This window comes from Pholcus phalangioides, unplaced genomic scaffold, assembly GCF_987345545.1.
Source record: "Pholcus phalangioides strain wild (caught in Gottingen) unplaced genomic scaffold, Ppha-v1.0 ptg000009l_1, whole genome shotgun sequence".
In the NCBI taxonomy this organism is placed as follows: domain Eukaryota; kingdom Metazoa; phylum Arthropoda; class Arachnida; order Araneae; family Pholcidae; genus Pholcus; species Pholcus phalangioides.
The window spans coordinates 4539851-4559081 of NW_028301602.1; the positions used below are offsets into that span (position 1 = coordinate 4539851).

The 19231-nt window shown below is 33.1% G+C and overlaps 1 protein-coding gene and 1 long non-coding RNA gene across 4 annotated transcripts in view; one reads left to right on the forward strand and one right to left on the reverse strand.

The window, feature by feature from the left end:
• LOC149081649 (uncharacterized) overlaps window positions 1-19231 on the reverse strand; it is a 558055-nt gene that overhangs the window by 331499 nt on the left and 207325 nt on the right. For all 3 annotated transcript variants that reach the window (XM_089237063.1, XM_089237062.1, XM_089237067.1), the window contains exon 2: window positions 7228-7440. In XM_089237063.1, the coding sequence (XP_089093189.1) occupies window positions 7228-7303 (76 nt within the window). In that variant the 5' untranslated portion in view covers window positions 7304-7440. The remainder of the gene's footprint in view (window positions 1-7227; window positions 7441-19231) is intronic.
• Window positions 1-19231, forward strand: part of LOC149081650 (uncharacterized) — a 265111-nt gene that overhangs the window by 95393 nt on the left and 150487 nt on the right. The gene's annotated exons all lie outside the window — the stretch shown is intronic.

A 19231-nucleotide genomic window follows, 5' to 3' on the forward strand; every position in this document is an offset into this window, starting at 1 on the left:
AAAAATTTGTAAAAAGAAATCTGTCTTCTCTTTTTTTTCAAACAGCAGCTAATTTGTCCACAATTCACTGCTTATAAACGTATTATTTCATTTAAATACAAAAATGTATAGATGACATTTAATATAGAAATTTCATATATGAGATTTCGAGTTTCCAAATGTGAAAGTTTTTATCAGATTTAATGAAAACTTTGAATTTGAAATACCTAGAAAAATGTTTAGTTTTAATTTGTGTTAAGAATATTATTTTACCAACAATATCTATCTCTCTGGTTTTTACCCCTGTAAAAACATCAAAAAACTTGTTTTCCTTTTCGACACAATCCGATTGATTCGATAAATCTTATATTACCAGGATTCATCGAAAAGTGATGATACAAAGAATTGTAGTGGGATTCACGTACACGTATCACATGTGCGTATGTATGTAAAAGTAATAAGACCCGTAAGGACTTTTGCACCGATGTTATTACGGGGGTTTGACTTCAATAAAGGAGTGGAGAGCCAGAATTATATTAAGCAGAGCCATGAAGTGAGCCATTCAAAGAAAGTATAAGGGTGGGCAAAAAAAAAGGAAATCAATTTGCCGAGCTCTCGTCCGAAAATTGGTTTCGAAAATTGAGATAACCTCCATTCCTTGGAAGAATTTTGTCCTCAAATATTCTTTCAGATGGTGGGTTTTTTCCCCGTTAAAGCTCTTCGAGTTTTCCTTGATGAAATGAGAAAATTTTCTTTAGTATTTTCCACGGAGAATGAGAGGGAAAAAATGGGAATGTGAGCCTGTTTTCTATATGTTTTTCCTCTTTACAAGATTTTCCTCACTTTCTCTTATTTATTTTTTTTTTTTTACATTAATGTTTGTCGATAAGAGTGCTTTTAACCACTATCGATTCCTCTCTTAACTTTGTTTTTTTTTTTTCCAACTTCAGGCGAGAAATCTGATTCCGATCAGTTGGAACTCGATATGGAATACCACATAATGCATTTTTGGAATAGGGTGTTTTTCATTTCAACAGAAGTTATATAGCTAGAAAAAATCTTTCATTTACGATCACATTTGTTCATTTCGTGACCAGTTTTCCAGAGAATATGAAACTTCTTTCATAAAAAAAAAAAAAAAAAAAACACGCAATTAGAAACATTTTTTTTCCATTCATTTGTAACTGAAACACATTACAGTCAACCCTCGGTTTACGAACAACGAAAAATAATTCGGTTTACGAACATATGGGACTGAATCTCGAGACCAGGATATTTACGAAGTTTGTGGTCACGGGGTTATTTTTTTTTATATTTCATTTGAGAGAAGATTTAGTTGAGGTATTTGATTTCATTCTGTGTAACGTTCACACCCCCAAATGCGACTTCTATTATCCACTCTGTGGTCCATGGATCGCCAGGCCATTTCAAACTTGAAGAGAAGCTATTCATTAGATAATTTTATAAAAAATGTTTTTACGATAATTTATGGCGTAAAACTAAATGCTTTCAATGATTTTTGAAAACATTATTTTAATATTCCACAGTGCATATTGCGAATAGCGTATTGCATTTGCTATCATTTACAAAGCTTGGCAGCAAATATTTTACAGAACTATGAATTTGGTTTTTATGATATTGTGGCTAGATTATGCTGAGGGTAGAGATTATGAAGGCTTTGAAACTGAGATTATATATGACATTAGTGAAACCAGACATATTGTCCTGGTGTCGCTTTCATTTCGTCTCGTTGATATTGTGGTTATTTTTTCAGTAACTTAATAGTTTAATGATTTTCATTAGTTTCACGTTATCACAGGAGCTGCTGCAAAAAATCACACTAGAAACTTCTGGATGCCCGGAAATGAATTCTCTCTCTCTCTCTCTATCATTCATTTAAATCCATATATTGATATATATGGATATATATATATTGTTATGAGAAAAATTGGTTTCGGTTCGCAAACTACTCGGCTTACGAACGGACTTCAGGAACGAATTAAGTTCGTAAACCGAGAGTTGATCTGTATCTATAGCCTTTTTTTTTATATATATATCATTGACGCTATATATACAGGGTGTATAAGTAACAGGGTGTATGTTATTTTATGGAATTCAAATATCTAAGTGAATATTTCATTTAGAAACATTAAATATTTTTTTTTTGTTGGCATCAGGGAAGACAGACAGAGCAGCAACTGTGTAACTGGGCTCTTGAGAACAGGGTGTCCGTGTAAAAAGTTAACATTTTTATGTTAATAACTATACAAAACTTCTTGCAACAAGCATAACACATATCAGTACTACACTGGATGTATGTACAATTGGAAGTATGTCTCTAGGATCGACGGTTCAGCAGTAAAATACTATACGCCCTGTTACCTATACACCCTGTACATGTCGTAGTTAAATTTATATTTCTTCTCGAATTTCGATTTGTTATGATAATTTCTATTATTAGAGTTACTTCGCAAAGCCTTTTCAAAAGTAAACAAAGGGCATTTAACCATATGTAATGGGGGGGGGGGGGACCCGCTTCATTCATATTTTATTCCTTCTTTCCTAAATAACAAAAATTGCGGTTTTTTGAGATTTTTTTCTCTGAAACTTGAACTATGCATTGTTTTTCCTTGGAACTATACATTGCTCAAATTTCTCATCAAAAACCAAAATGACTAATATAGTGAAACCTCTCTACAACTATACTCGATATAAAGATAAATTCCTATAAAACGATATTTTATCGAATCGTGTTTGGAATCACTTAGTCTAATGTTAAATTTTTCTTGATACAACGATATCCTTTACTGCGATAAATCCCTCTATAACGTTTTTTTTTACGTTTTTCTCACACAAAATCACCTTCGATATAATTTTTAATTCTTCACCAGTTTTTGTTCTTTCGAGAGTGTCTAATAACATCGGTATTTTGTATTATCTATCCTTTGAAAGCATTAATAAAGTTGCCGTGAAGCCATTTCCTCCTACTTCCCTACTTTAATGGTGAGGGAATCGATATGTGTGAATTGGTCATTTACTATTGGCTGATTGGAAAATGACAAAAAGAACTTTCCGCACTGATAATAATTTTAAAAACTAACTGAAACTTTTAGAATGCACGTACCTAGACGTTTCACAGAAAACAATATTAGAGTTAAAATTTTAAATTTAAAAAATAATGAGACTTTTTTTCATTTTTGTTCCATATACACTTCATATTCACATATTTTAGCTCCAATAATATGTGCCAAGATATTTTCGGTGTGTTCACCCTTGTATAAATGTTCCAAGTAAAGAATGTTTTGGTGAAGGTGCTCGTTTGGGTAAGCACCCATGTTTTCTTTGAATTTTTTAGAGATGAACGTGGAAAATACGATGTGCCATTGGGCGAAACATTGGAGGCTCTATTTTGGAAAGACTTTTATGTTTTTCCAGAAGCTCAGGATGGTTTTTGGCCCAGCGGTTACATAAGAACTCATTAAGCATATACCAAGCTTCTTTATCGGTTTTTTACTTTTTCGGTAATTTCTTTGTATCCACATTCTTTACTGTAATTACAGTACACATGAAACATCGCGTCCTCAACGCTCATCTCGAAAAATTCAGAAAGCATTAGTGCTTACACGAAAGTGCACCTTCACCAGATTGTTCTCGACTTGGAGCATCTTTATAAGAGAGAACAAACACATCTAAAACATCTTGGCAATACTTTTCGGGACTGAAAAAAGGGGAATTCTTTTTTTAAAGTAGATATAAGAATAACGATGGAAAAAAAGTCCTTATATAATTTTTTAAAAGTTTATTTCAACTCAGATTTTATTTTCTGTATGTATCTAGACGTTCCTTGACTTACATGCTAAAAGTTATAGTTTTTAAAATTATCCGCGCGAAACGTTCTTTTTTGTCATTTTCCATATTCCAGTCACCCAATCAGCCCCGTTGACGGCACAGTGGTGGTCGGATGAAGTTGGTTTTCTGCTTCGAGGTGCAAATGCAAGCCGGTCGTCCATTTGAAAAAAGTCTCTCCGCAGAGAGAATGCAGACCTACAACACGATACTGACACAACAGGAAAATACAAACATTTCCATCTTTACTTCAGAAAATGGAATACAGATGGCAGCATGAACACTTAACAACGCTACTCAACAACATAAATGTGTTAGAGGCCACACATACACTCAGAACACACATTCCGGCAGGTGCCGATTCGTTAGAGATTCCGCAGAGGAATGTGTACGAGGTGTATCTACGGTGAAGTGTTAGTAGTAGTCACCCAATCAGCCAATGCTAAATGACCAATTCAGAAATATATGCTGTATTCAGTGTTTTTTTATCGTAAACCATTGGATAATCTGCTAACCAAGAACAAAAATCGTGTTACATTGTGAATCTGCAAATTACAGTAATTTCGTTTCGTTTGATCAATCTGAAACCTTATTAAAAATACAAGACATGATCACATAAACGAAATTTTACTCAGAATACATTTTCATACTTCGAATAATACCGAAATCCCAGAGAGATCGGAAACTTCTCGTATTGAATTTATTCATTTAGCTCTAATATAACAATGGTATTTTTGAAGAAAAAGATCTGACCACTCTTATTTGTAGCGAAATAAAGTATCTTTCCATTTTTACTGCTGGCAAGAAGTTTTCAATTGATTTTTCAAAAATTCACAGAAAACTGAAAAATGAAGAGGGTATCGCACATTTTGCTGTACGTGCGTGTCTGCGATAATCGGTAATTTATTAAGTAACCAAATTTATCTCATGATTATGTATGAAATTGATGAAACAAATAATTGTTTTCTTGCTGTGAAACGAGAGAAAATTTCTTTCAAGGTCGGAAAATTTGCATTTCTTGTAAATGTTTTCAGAAATCTGCAAAAGAATGATTTTTTTTTTTTCTCGAAAAACCAATTCAAAAACGTAATAAATCAAAGAAAACCTGTTATATTGGACTACGGCATCGAAGCAATTAAGAAAAAATTTGCATAATTACTCCAAGAAAAAACCTATTCTATGAAATATCGAATTCCCAATATTTTTCGGCTTTTGCAATTTTGATTTATTGTCGGCAATTTTCAAATATTTTGTAAGAAGTACGTAATATTTTTCTGTGATTTTTCCCAGAGTATTCAATTACGGTGTTCCAACAGTGAAACTCATAATATATTCCAATTAAGAATGGAATAAAAAAAATAACCGTTTTATTATTATGCAAATTGCAAAGCTTAATATTTCATTCTAATTTTAATATTCTTGGAATAAAAAGTATTCACCTAGAAAATAATTGGCAGCTCATGTTCTTTTTCGATTTTAGGATAATTTTAGACACATTTTTATTTCAAAAGTGTTTTTCTTTGAGTTTTTATTAGTGCTTTGCCTGCCATTATTATACTTTTGTCTAATACAACATTAATACTTACTCTTATTATAAATTTCGCAATATTTACTTATGTACTTATTGTATAGAGAATTTTTTAACCAAAGAAAAATGTTAGACGTTAATTCAGTAAAAATTGTTTGCTAAAATAATAAAGAGAAATTTAAAAAATATATATTATAACCATTTGTTGATTTTCACGTTGTTTTTAGGGGAATGTAGAAATATATATTCTTTCCTTTGTTTCCCAATTGACAGAAACTATCAAATTATACTTGTTTAGTTGTTAATTATACTTGTTTTTTTGTTAATTTAGAAAAACTAAGCATAAATTGACACGGAGAAATAGAATAATCTTCATTTTTACGTATTTTTATGAAACGTGTTTAGTGACGAAAATTTTAAAATAAATCTCTAAAAATCAGGATTTTCAGGAAAAAATAAAAAATGTTTCATTAATTCCTTTGAAATAAAATAATCGAGCCTATTTCTTAATGCTTTCAATAAAATTCAGCGGGGAAAGTTTTCTTCTAAAGTTTTTGTTTAGTAATTTAAATTAAAATTGATCTTTTAATTTCAAAATTTTGTGAAATACTTCATTAAAAATTCGGAAGATGTTTAAGTTTTATTCAACCAAATATTTTGGAAGAAAAGTATATATAATATTACACATGTTATGTTTCATACCTACGTAACTATTATTATTTAAATCTTCGTATTCTCAAACTTTTCCCTCACAAATTCAAATTTTTCATTCAAAAACTTTTGTATCTTTGGATAACAACACCGTATGTTCTTGGGATAACGTTTATCGGAATATTCAAATCGCTTGGAAATGTAAGGAAAAACGGAAATATCCATTTGGAGATAGGAAATCATTGGCTGAACATTATTTAAAGAACTCATCCGTTAACAAGTTTTACAAACTTGAGAAAAAGTGAAAAATACCAAAAGAAATTGCGTTTATTTACGTATGTAAACCTTGTTTTATCCCCTTGTCTTACGAATTTATTTTTTCTCATACAGATGATTTCCCTTGTAACACGATCAATATTGCACAAGGATGAAAAGAAAAAGTCAAAAATAATCCTTCCGAGAAAAAGAAATGCGGATAGGGAATTGCAAATTAATGAGAAAATCAGAGCGTGTTCCGTATCTCGTGCTAATCACATTGCAGGATAAAAAACATAAAAAACCTACCTTTTTAAATCTAATGCTAAAAAAAGCGCATGGAATGAATAAGGAGATTTATGGATGGAAAAAAATTGAATTTTGGTAAATGTCATAAGCAAATATATTTACATCAAATTTCCTTAACGATATTATCCAAATTAGATCCTACTAAATTTTCGATAAATATATACCGAGTAATGACATCAAGACAATTTCTTCTTCTTTTCCATGATCAATTTATTTCACCATACGTTTATGACGTGGAATGATATTTTTTTTTGACATACATACCAGTAAATAATTCAAAGTTAATAATTATTTGTTTCATACTTTCATAGTTAATTGATTTCATAAATTTTGAATGTCTCCCAGCATTCCTTACGCACAAAATAAAAAGCTGGACTTTGAATCAGGTCAGTGATGTGCTGAAAATGTTAAAAAAATGAATAGATTCGCTTATTTTTGTACATAAATGAATATAAAGCCGCTAATGACTTCTTTTCTTTTCTCAGATGAATCAGCAGTTTTAATTTTGGCATAAGAATGGAACACCTACTTTTATTCGGGTAGATGAATAGAAACTGCTGGGAAAAAACATTTTCAAATATAAACCTTTTAGCTAAAAATTTTAATAATTGGAAAAAAAGTTGTTCGATGGTAATCATATAAGAAAGAAAATGTCTGACCTGATCCGACTCCTTGAGAGTCCAAGCTGACTTCCCGTCGGATTTGTGTCATGGCGGTTCCTTTCTGCGACTCCATTCGAAACGATATCAATACAAGTCGGTGGTCATGATGATGATAATGTTGATGATAACGATGATGACTGGTCAACCCTTACTTTAACGATATTCCTACGATACATTGTGACGATGAACCTCCAAATATTGCTTTTCAACCTATGTAAGAAAAATTACAAACGTGAGTTTTCATAATTATAGATTTTTAATTATTTAATATATGTATAATATTTAACAATCATTTATAACTATTTTATGGTATATTTCTACAACTTTCTGCAACTTGAGTGTTTCAAAAATAGCACTGTTCATCACTGGTTTTGTTCCAAAAGATATTTCAGTAATTTTAGGGTTATTTTGGAGATTGGAATATTGGTTTTGTCGGATTGCTCTAGTTTTTGACATGAAGTGAAAGTCAAATTTAAATTTTGATACATAAACAACGTACAAATCGCATTGAAACTGTGCGTTATAAATGAAAACAATAAATCATCGGCAAAGATATTTTAGTGATTTTATGGTGATTTTTGGACGTTGAATCCGAATCTGGCATTGGTTTTGACAGAGTGTCACACGTGTTCGAGGTAAATGTAAAAATTAAATTTCAATAGTAATATCATAAGCAGCATACAATATCATCAAGTGTGGAAAAATGTAAATCAATAATATAAGCTTAATATCAACACACAAAGACCGGTGATGTCTGATGATTATATAAATGTAATAACATATTGAATAAAATATGAAAATATAAATGTAAAATTAAAAGTAAGAAATCGAGCAAAAAATTAATAGCTGCAGACTATATTGAAATCTTGGAAGTATGCATTATCTCAAAAAGTAGAGGCAATTAGGCAAAACCAATAACAGTTTTAAAATCAACAGCCCCGTTATATCCTAAAACAGCTAAAATTACCTTGAGAACATGAATTCTTTTTTGGTCAGTGTAACCTGTATTGGAAATCCAAATTAAGCGCTTCAATTAGCAGTTCGAGAAACAGCTTTGTCTCTGATCAAGATTAGGCACCTGACTCTCGCGATAGTTTCAGGTTGATGAGGTCTTGGTTCGAATTTCGGGATTAGTATGGAAAAATATCCGTTCCGAATCAATTTGAAATTACAAGCCCAGCTAGCTGGGGTCATATTTATGAAAATAGTGAAATCACATTATATCGAATATGTTAGCAACTAAAGCAATGCTTCTCAATCTGTTTCGTGGGAATCTTGAATTTATTTGGTGATATCTTTACGGGGAGAGAGAGAAAAAAAAACCTTCCAAAAACACCACGTTTTAAAAAAAAAATTAACCAAATTTTAACTTATCGCAAATAACTCTATATTCTAATATACAGGGTGTCTTGTAAGTCCTAATGCGGCCTTTATCTCATTAGCAGTTTGCCATAGAGGCAGTGCAGTAACTAGCCATTCTTGTGCCCTTTGAAGTTGTTTGTTCTGTGCAAGAATTTGCATTTAGACCACATTTCTGGCCCATTCTTAGGCCCAGAGTGCCGCCCTTCCAAGCGGGCCATGTGCGAGTGCACCGTGTCTACTTACGACACTGCATAGAGGTATGATTCCAATTAAAGAAAAAAATGCTCAAAATGTTTCCAAAAATCACCTTGTATCATTTTCAAGTGTGAAAACAGTGTGTCATAAAATTAAAAAATCTAAATTTTTTTACGATCCTTGTCATCTAACTTACAATTAAATATGTTTTGCCGTGTTTTTCCTCAAAAAAGAAATCAAGTTTCTAGAGGGATATTGTATAATATTCGCGCAGCGTTATTTGAATTAAAATCTGAGAAATGTTCGAAAAGAACAGTAAAAGTGAGGAAAAAGAAGCATTTCCGTTTCCAACGTTTCACCGATTTTTGAATTGAAAAATATCATAGGGAATATTACTCAGAAAAATGAATTTCTTTTTATTTGCTTCGGAAAAAAACCAAGGCACCAAATTTTCTAATCGGAAGTTCAGAACAGTGGGTTAAGTGAGGGACCGTATAAACATTTAGTTTGTTTATTTTATGCCACACTATATTTTTACTCTAGAACTACTCTAAACTACCCCTCTGCAATGAACTGGTGATGCGATAAATGCCGAATCAGGACTTATAGGACACTATGTATTGTCAACTTTGTTATCATCACTTATCATGACTCTGTGAGGGTTTCGTATCATTTATTCTCTGGAAAAAGTGTTCTGAGAAAATTACGAATAATTTTAGGGCTTTTATACCTAGTATACAAGAACAGTACATATCAAATTTGTTCCTCATAACATCCAGAAATCATTTCGAAATATTTTACAATAATTGTGCTATTCATTTTCAAAAATGAAGAATGAAGTTTCAAAACAGGAAAGAACAGCTATCTTAAAATTACACTCGTTCGAAACCACCATTAAACAACAGCTCCCATAGTAATTTTCGGCTAGTATTAAACGCATTGTTTGTCTCCCTAGTTTAATCTCTGGACATCTTTTGAACGAGATGTTTTCAAAGACACTTCCCTTCAAATTTCTTAAAGTTTAACTTAATTATAATGCTCTTGACAAGGCAAATATTAGCTCTTCTTCTCCTTTGTCTATCTCTCTCTTTCTCTAAACCGCAATACATATATACATACATAATTTCATTAAAACAAGTGAAGACGAGAGTGTCAGATGTGGACAAGGAGCAAACTTTACTTCACAAAAGACACTCTGGTTAAGTATATATATATATATATATTTATTTATTTATTTTTTTGTTCTTATTCAGGATATACTCATCTCCCAATGGAAGACAAAGCGAGTCGGATATTTGTCGGATGGTGGATAACGTTTATCTAATTTTCCTCATGACATCCAATTTTCGAAGCTTTTACTTCGTGGCACGAGATTTGCCACTTCTGTATTTTTTTTTGTTCTGTCTTACTCTTTCTTTTCGTGCTTTTCTTGCTCTGTCTAACGCTGTCTATTCCTTAGATTCCGTTGTTGCTGTACTTTCAATCAATGAAGTTGTTTGGTGACAATTCTGTTCGGATGTCATGGAAAGATCTCGCTAGTTTTAGTCAATTTTTCAACTGGAGAATCCGTTTTTACTCACAGATATTGATCTTGAACTTTTTTCTTTTTTTATCAGCAAAGGTTTTTTACGTTGAAAAAAAAGTCGGGACATTTATGGAAAAGCGTTCTGTCGGATTGTGAGTTTTTTTTCCCTTGAATTTTTTTTCTGTTTCAATCAATAGATTTAACAGCGGGGGGAATGTTTGCAAACTAGGGGAAAAAAACATTGCACGCCGGTTAATGTGGTCATATCGGGATTCTGATAACAATAACCAAATGACAAATACATCTGAAAAATCCGAAAAAGTTCCGTTTGCAATTATTGTGATCATACACCCATTTGGTTGAACAGGATGTATGGTGAACGGGTATTGGTAAAATGGGATAACTGTGTTTCTTTCCACATAATTGGTTGCAAAATGCTATATTGCTCTTTTCTTTTTCATTTTATTCTAACTGAATTTTTTTTTTTTTGCCTTATTTCTAAAATTCTGCATTTTTTTATTTATCCATTGTGAGGCGTCAGAATGGACCCATGTAATTTGTATTACGAATCACGATGGTTTTTATAATGTACGGTACATGTCATATATTCCCTTCAGAAAGTGTCTCAGAAAAAAGAAGTTGAATATGGTCAACTGAATAACCAACACCAATATATTACCAATCTAACTTTAGTTCTATTTATTGTCATCTGACACAAATCTATTATTTAATAATTATGTAAAATGTATAACCTTGAAAAGAAATTAGGAATATTATATCATGCATCAGTTCCTTAATTTCTATCCAGGCTGAAATTATACAAAACTTTTGAAAAAAAAATTAGTTATTTAAGAATATTGCGGGCTGTATGCAAATTGACGTCACCTTTTTGCTCAGTATTTATCATGCTCGTACGTTAAAAAAAATAATGAATGGGATATGAAAACATTCGCGGACATGATGTAGAAAATAAAAGCTGACATCTAAGCTGTCTTGTATAAATAAGAAATGGCCTTTACTTAGAGCCTATGCGATCATCAAGGCAGTAAAAGAGAAGAGGAGAGATTAGGAAACATGATCTCCGGCCGTCAAACGGAGCTCCCGAAAAAGAGGAGATCCATTAAAGTAGTGACAGAAAACAACTCTTTACTGCAATGGAGATATCAATTATAGAAAATTCACGGTGTCGTTTCAGAACAAACTCAGTTCGTTTCGTATTTTTTCCCTTACATTCCACTCCATTTACTTCAGAAGGAAAGTTTTATTGATTGCTCAACTTTCGTTGACAAGAAAGTGAGTGAGAGGGAATTCTACTTATATAACGACTCTATTTATTTATTTAAAAGGCTTTCCGAAAAATGGTCTCGGCGACTCGCACCGAAAGCGTTAACTACCGACGTCTGATGGGGGCCATTTGCTTTCAGGTAAATGGCTCCGGCGCAAAATCCTCAGTCGTAAAAATCCCGAAAATTTGGCTTTCCGCAACGAAGGTTCTTTTAAGATCTCCCATACATACATATATATAAGCCTTTTCCATCTTCATTAAGGATTAGGATTATGGATCGAGTATGTTGTGTAATCTCTCTTAAATGTCATATGTCCCAATGACTAATGGCGTGGTAGTCTCTAGAAATTGGCTTTTGGTTTAGCGTGTTTGCGCATTATTTTTCAACAGTAAAAGAGTAGCAAAAAACATAATTTAACTTTTGTAATTAGTTTTAACGAATTTTTTAAACTCTGAAATGCGTAGCTTTGCATATGCGCAAACAAAGTGTTCTTTAACGGGCGTCAACCCCTAAGTCGATCTTGCAAAAATGCCTTTGAGAAAAAATTCATTCAATTGCAAATCAAATGCAAACAATTTCGTGTCAATCTTTCAAAACAAAAGAAAATAAGGAACTGTAGTGAAAATATATACAAGAAAAACCCTTTGAACGTGATTTTCCTCAGATTGCTGTTTTTGTGCTCATTCGTAAGATTAAAAAGTTAATTATACCATTTATTGATTACTATAAGATTAGATATTGAAAAATACCAAAAGTTCTGAAGTTTTGCAGAAATAGTTATTCGATTTGTGTTAGTAAAGGGAACCCCCGGTTTAGCAATTAATCAATGGGAAGTATTTAAAATAAAACGTTGAATTTTCAAATTTTTGAAGTTCATATTTTTTTTTCAAGTTTTAAAAATTCATAAAACTGTAACAAAGTTCGATTCGACGTTGGTTTTACTAATACATGTCAAATAAATATTTTTGCGAAATTTCAGAATTTTTTCCGAAGTAGTTTTTTCTGATCGTAAGGATGAATTCAAAACTGCAATTTGAGAAATCACGTTTATAAAATGTTTTCCTTGTATATATTTACACTATAATTCCGTATTTTCTTTTATTTTGAAAGGAAAAAAATTAACTGATTAACTCGGCATTTTTGATTTGCAATTGAATGAAATATTTTTTTGAAGTCATTTATGAGAAATTGACTTCAGGGGTAGCGACATTCTTTGAATGTCCATTACTGTAGCCAGTTTGATGATAGAAATTCAAAACCACCTTTGCGCGTATTCTTTCCATTTATATTTTTAATTTGCTATTAGATGTACCAATTAACGACAACAATTCTGTCTTTTGCAAGACAGACATGGCTGTGATTTCACTAATTTGCTAAAATGTTTCGTTTGCATCTCTTTGTTTACATTTCAGTTTTCCAACCCAATTTTTTTTAACTATAGTTTGAACCACACACACACAAAAAGAACGTAGTTATGTAATTTAGAAGTGATATCACTTTTGAGAACATTTATTTCATGTGCGATTGAGTTTTAAGGCTTCGCACGTCTTTAATAAGGTCCTGTACAGTACATATCCCAAAATAGATTTTTAATGTTTTTTTTCAGTTTGAAATGAAAAATTGAGTATTTAAAGGATAATCATGTAGGTTATAGGGAAACAGATTTACGTATCATAATTTCGTGCGCATAAATCCTCTGATGCAGATTTTGTTAATTTGAGGAAAGAAGTTTTATCCTAGTTATCGTATAGTCAGTCTTCAGTGGCATATAATTAGCGAATACAAATTTTATTCATCAGTCATCAAGTTTTGAGGAATAAAAGAAGTTGTTTGTTTGTCCCTCCCCCCGTTTTTTATAAAATATGTCGATATTTCCCTATTCACACATTTGTAATAGCCGGTGCAGAGAAGAGTTACGCGTGCTCTTATTGGCACACAATGCTTGAGCTATTAAGAAAGACCTGATTTCTTGAATATGTTTACACTAAAGGAACGCAGGTGAAAAGAAATTAAAAATTTCCACTGGGATGGATAGCATGAGTTATTAATACACCGTCAATCAACTGCTTCGACAAGAGGACACCTGCACCGTTTAGTAAGGAACAACTCCAGGTTATGGTGTCGCAGCGAATTTTTCTCTAATAGGGTTGTGAATGAATGCTTATCACGGGGGTCGTGAATTCGTACACAATTGACACGTTTGAAAAGAAATACGATAAACATATTTGAGATAAATCGAGAAGCCATCCATACTTAGACAAGACAACAACGATTTTTTTATGGGCAGTGCATTGTATAGTATTGATTATTAGTTCTTTCTTTCCTGACATATGCTTTTATACGTCGCCATCTGGTAGCCCTGATGTCATTTGAGACCTGTTAGTAGAATGTTGCCACCGTCCATTGCACGGAGCCATTCAGCATGTACATATGTTCCAATGGGGGGGGGGGGTCCTATCTGTCTTCATAGCTTAGTTGGTAGGGCACTCGTTCGGAAAATGAGAGACCGGGGTTGAGTCCGTAAAAACAGCGATAAATTTTCCTTCCTTGAAACACCAATATCTCTTTAATCAGCCAGTTTTCCCGTATCCGTTGTTATATGCTTTTAAATTGGGTTACTGTATCTTGGTTATACATATTTGGCATCCCTATTTTTTATGGGCATTCTTTTCCAGCCACCACATTAGGCAATTTGCCTGTTATGGACTTTGTGTTTGTATTTGTATAAACATTTGAAAAAAAATTATTTTTAAATTAATTCTAAAAATGTTTTTTTCTACTTCATGTCTGTAGAAAGAAAGTACTGCAGATAATTTGTTAAAAATCATAACTGATAATAGTAAAATTTTCCGGTCATATTCAATCAGCATTTATAAATTCCGATTTCTCTGTAACTTATGTGAAATTCTACATCGAGAAAGAATATACTGTACTATATGAGACTTTCTTAAGTTGGCGCTCGATAATTTTTTATGGGCATCCTTTTTCCAGCCACCTCGTTGGACATTTTGCCCGTTTTGCTCTTTGCGTTTGTATTTGTATACGGTGTAACCTCCTAATTATACGGTAAATATAAATTTGTAGTAATTTGAAAAGAAAAGAAATTACTCCACTTTTTCCTGGGTATAATGTGCGGAATGTAGATTGAAAACATCTGAATTTCTTGATGTGAAACATGAACCGCTTTGCATCTCATGTGCAACTATCATTTCAGAGAGGATGGAATAAAATTAAATATTTTTAATTATCCACTTATAATTATTTTATCTAAAAACAAATACTGTATGGTGAGAGTACAGAAATCGACATTCTTTCAAGAGAATCGTGATCTACTTACCCCCCTTTCTTCCCTCAACATTTCATCATTTGTGAAGACAGCAATTAAAAAATCATATGCAATTTTTACGCCACTGCGATTTTTAGGATAGTTTTTGCCCCACAAATTAGAGAAATTTGTAAGTACGGATTAACAGCCATCACAGACGGACTATACGAAGGAAATGGCGTGAATTACTGAAAAAATAGTTCTCAACAATCAGCGCTAAATAACCAACAGTGGTTATAAATATTTTTTATGACCTGTGCATGCTCTTGCTTGAAGCTTTACGTAAGGAATTTCGATTTCTGAATGAATTCTGAATAAGTTCATTAAAATCCCGTAGCCTATTTCTGTGAAGTTAAGGCAGATACAGTCATTACATTTTTATCCAAATAATATATACAATAATGCAAAATAACAGTATCTTCCTTTCTTATACCAAGTGAAGGTAAATTCTGCATGCATATAAATATTTGTGATAGTAAAATGGTCCTAGATACTTTCTACTATATCCGTATAAGCCTCCTTGTTGGAAAAAGACTCTTCCCCGAACATTAGCCTTAGTTTTAGTGCGTCTTTTGTCAGAAGTGGTGCAATCTATGATTTAAATTGCAAATGAGAAATTCGCAACTTGGGATGTGTGAGAAGAATGCTCATGTTGGCGATAGACTGCCTTTAGACAAGAATCCATTATATTTCAGAACAAATAACACTTATTTGTTTCGATATTCTCTAGAGAGTAAGTTTTTCCAGAATAACTTTTTTCCCAGACAGACGAAAAACAAATATTTGTATGCAATCACCCTCCTATGGACATAACTTTGATTGGATCTCATTGAATATTGTTTATTCTCACAAATCAACGTTCAAGTAAAATAATAATAATAATACAAAAATTTATTCATCAAACATTTGCCCCAAAACAATAATGTCCAATATCACAAACTCATGATGAAAAGTTTTCAGCGGCAGTGAAAGCCCGAGTTTCTTCGTCAGAGTGAAAACACTAAAAGATTGAGGAAAACAAATAAAAAAGTGTCTTGTTGAGAATCAAGCGCCGTATTTTTTCTCTTGGAACGAGAAAATCCGACAGGATGACAGATTACGTAAAGCAAATAGAAAATTTATTTTCATTCTTTCCTACAAGCGCCCGAGTATTTTTACGAGCAAAACACCGCACCATGATTAAAAATTCAAATTTACATTTAGATGCAAATTCTTTCGCATCAGATTAGAATTTCATTTGATTCACGTAGAGAAGAAACTTTCATTAGTTTTTCGAACATAAATCTAACACTTCAAAATAAAATCAAACGTAGTCTCACTTTCCGCAGAAGTTATTATTATTTTGTGTATCGTTCCAAATATTCCAAAATGGAATACACTATATACAGTCAGCGCCGCATATTAGAATTACGGATAATATTATTATTATGGTATTGTTATCAATTTTGCAAAGAATGGAATGAAACAATATCATGACTGAAACAATATGAAGGGATCTGTGAAACGTATTGTACAGTGAAAAAAATATCGTAATTCGTGATATACATTGGACAGCTCCTTTCTAACGCCTCGCGATAGCTCAGTAACAAAAATGCAGGATTTTAGCCCAAAGGTAAAAAAAAGTCTCGAGTTAGAAAAGAATAGAAAAAATGCAACGACTTTGAATATTTGGAACCAATTATACTAGAAAGAAAAGCAAATGTCCCGTTAAAACCAACACCCGTTTACCAGCCACCTCGTTGGGCAATTTGCCTGTTGCGGCCCTTGTATTTGTATATGTCCCACTCGACCAAACGGGATGTATGGTCACGGTACTTGCAAACGGGACTTTTACGGATTTTGTTACCACTCGGTTATCGTTATCAGAAACCACGAGTCCCGATGTGATAACATTAAGCGGCGTGAACTCCGTACTTTATTTTATTCAAAATCATACATCTAGTATTTACGGGAGAAAAAGAAAACGATTTAAACAAGACGTTAAAAGCTAATTGAAAACTTATTTAATAATTAATGTGGATGAAAGAAAACATTATGTTTCTAATCAATTCGAAGAATTTTTGTTTACTCTGAAGGAAATAATAAAAAAAAAAAAACACTTCAATGAAAATTTGAAATTCTTATATCTACGAAAATTTCTTATCAATGCTTTCAACAATTCCTAAATTCTAAGTAAAAAGTGCTTTTTTTCTTTCCTCCATATTTTTGGTTTTCCATTTTGAGTGATATTTATTTCAGATTCATCTTTATAGAAAATGTAGATAGAAATATATAATGGCAAAAAAAAAAAAGAAATGCCTGGTATAAAATAGCTTTTCGCCTAACCGTTGAGAGTGCATTTTCTCTAAAAGAAGAGAAAAAAAAGAAATCACTTTTATCCTAACTTTTTTCCTACGAATTCTTAAGATTTTTCCTTAAAAAAACTTAGGAAAAGAAAGAACTTATTTTTCAACTGGTATATTTATTTCTTCATGGAAATGCTTATTCTTCATATAATCGGAATTTTAAGCGAAAAAAAGGAAATATCTGCTTTGATGTTCCAATTTACATCTCCTCGAGTATTTATAAGTTGTGATCGCAAAGGAAACGTGACAAGTTATGAGATAAGAAATGAAAGAATAATTTATATACACTTTTATCATAAAACTTTTATATTTAAAACTATGTATTTTCTTTGATGTTTTATGAAACTTTTATTTGTTGTTTCCAATTCGTAAAGAAAACGTCTCAATTCCTAAGTTATTTCGTAGTTTCGTGTATTTTTCTTTTTTTTGTTTTATGGTATTATGCGAAATGAGTTTCTCTCTTTAAATACGATTTTTTTGATCGATTTTTTTTCCCCGTCTCTTTTATCTGAAAATGAGTAAAAATATCGTGATTCTAAACGAATCTTTCCTTTGATATTTCACGAAGGCGATGTCTCTGACTTTGAATGTTGTTATGTGACAGATTTTTCACGGACGATTTGCAATGGTTATTATTAGGTCTATTTGTTCGCCGTATACTAAATAGATAATGTATATTCCTATGGGTGCTCAACCTTTAGGAGGGAGCGGGTTAGTTTATTGGTTTGGAAACGCGTCGGGCCAATTTGTTGATCTGTAAATGTGTCGCGGACCACTTAAGTGATCTCTAAGTATACCGAGGCTCATTTGATTGATCTGGGAATTTGCCGTGGGCCACTTCAGTCATGTGTAAGTGCAGCATGGACCACTTGAAACGGTGCCCTGGGAAACTTGAGTGGTGTGGAACGGCACCACGGGCCGCTGAACTGCTCTGGCAACGTGCCACACGTCTGTGTGTCACGGGCCACTTGAGCGATCTGTAAATGATTCGCAGGCCAGTTAAGTGATTCGTAAATGTATTGCGGGTCGCTTGAATAATCTGTAAATATATCGCGTTCATTTGAGTGATCTGAACTGTGTCGTTGGAAACTAGAGTGGTATGGAACGGCACCATGGGTCGCTAAACTTCTCTGGTGCCACACGTCAGTGGTCTGTAAGTGTGTCACAGGCCAGTTAAATATATCGCTGTTAATTTGAGTGATCTAGGAATTTGCCACGGGCCACTTAAGTCACTTGTGAGTGTGACATGGGCCACTTAAGTGATCTGAAAGTGTGCCGTGGAAAATTTGAGGGGGTGTAGAACTATACCATGGGCCACTAAATTGCTCTGGTACTGTGTCACACGTCAGTGATCTCCAAATATGTCGAGGGTCACTTTAGTGTCCTTTTATGTGTCACGAATGTGTACAGATCACTTAAATGATCTGTACATATACCTCGGGTACTTTTGAGTGATCTGAAAATTTGACGCGAGCCTTTTAAGTCATGTGGAAGTGTGGCATGGGCCACTTGAGCGATATGGAACTGCACCGCTGGCCGCCAAAGGACTCTGGTACCATGCAATACGTCAGTGATCTGCAAATATGTCAGGGGTCACTTGAGTGGTTTGTTAATGTGCTGCGAGTCACGTAGGTGATCTGGAAGTGTGTCGCAGGCCACTCAAGTGAAGTGTAACTGTACCACGGGCTACTTAAGTGCTCTGGAACCGTGTGACGGATCACACTAAATAATCTGTGAATACGCCGCAGGTCATTTAAGTGATGTAAAACTGCACCGCATTTTACTTGATGCGGAAGTAAATTTGTCGTTAGTCACCAAATACAAATATACAAATACAAATACAAATACAACGCCACAACGCCACAACAGGCAAATTGCCCAACGAGGTGACTGACTTAAGACATCATGGATCCCCGAGCCATTTTTTGAGGCCCTACCTACTACTGCTACACCACACATGCAC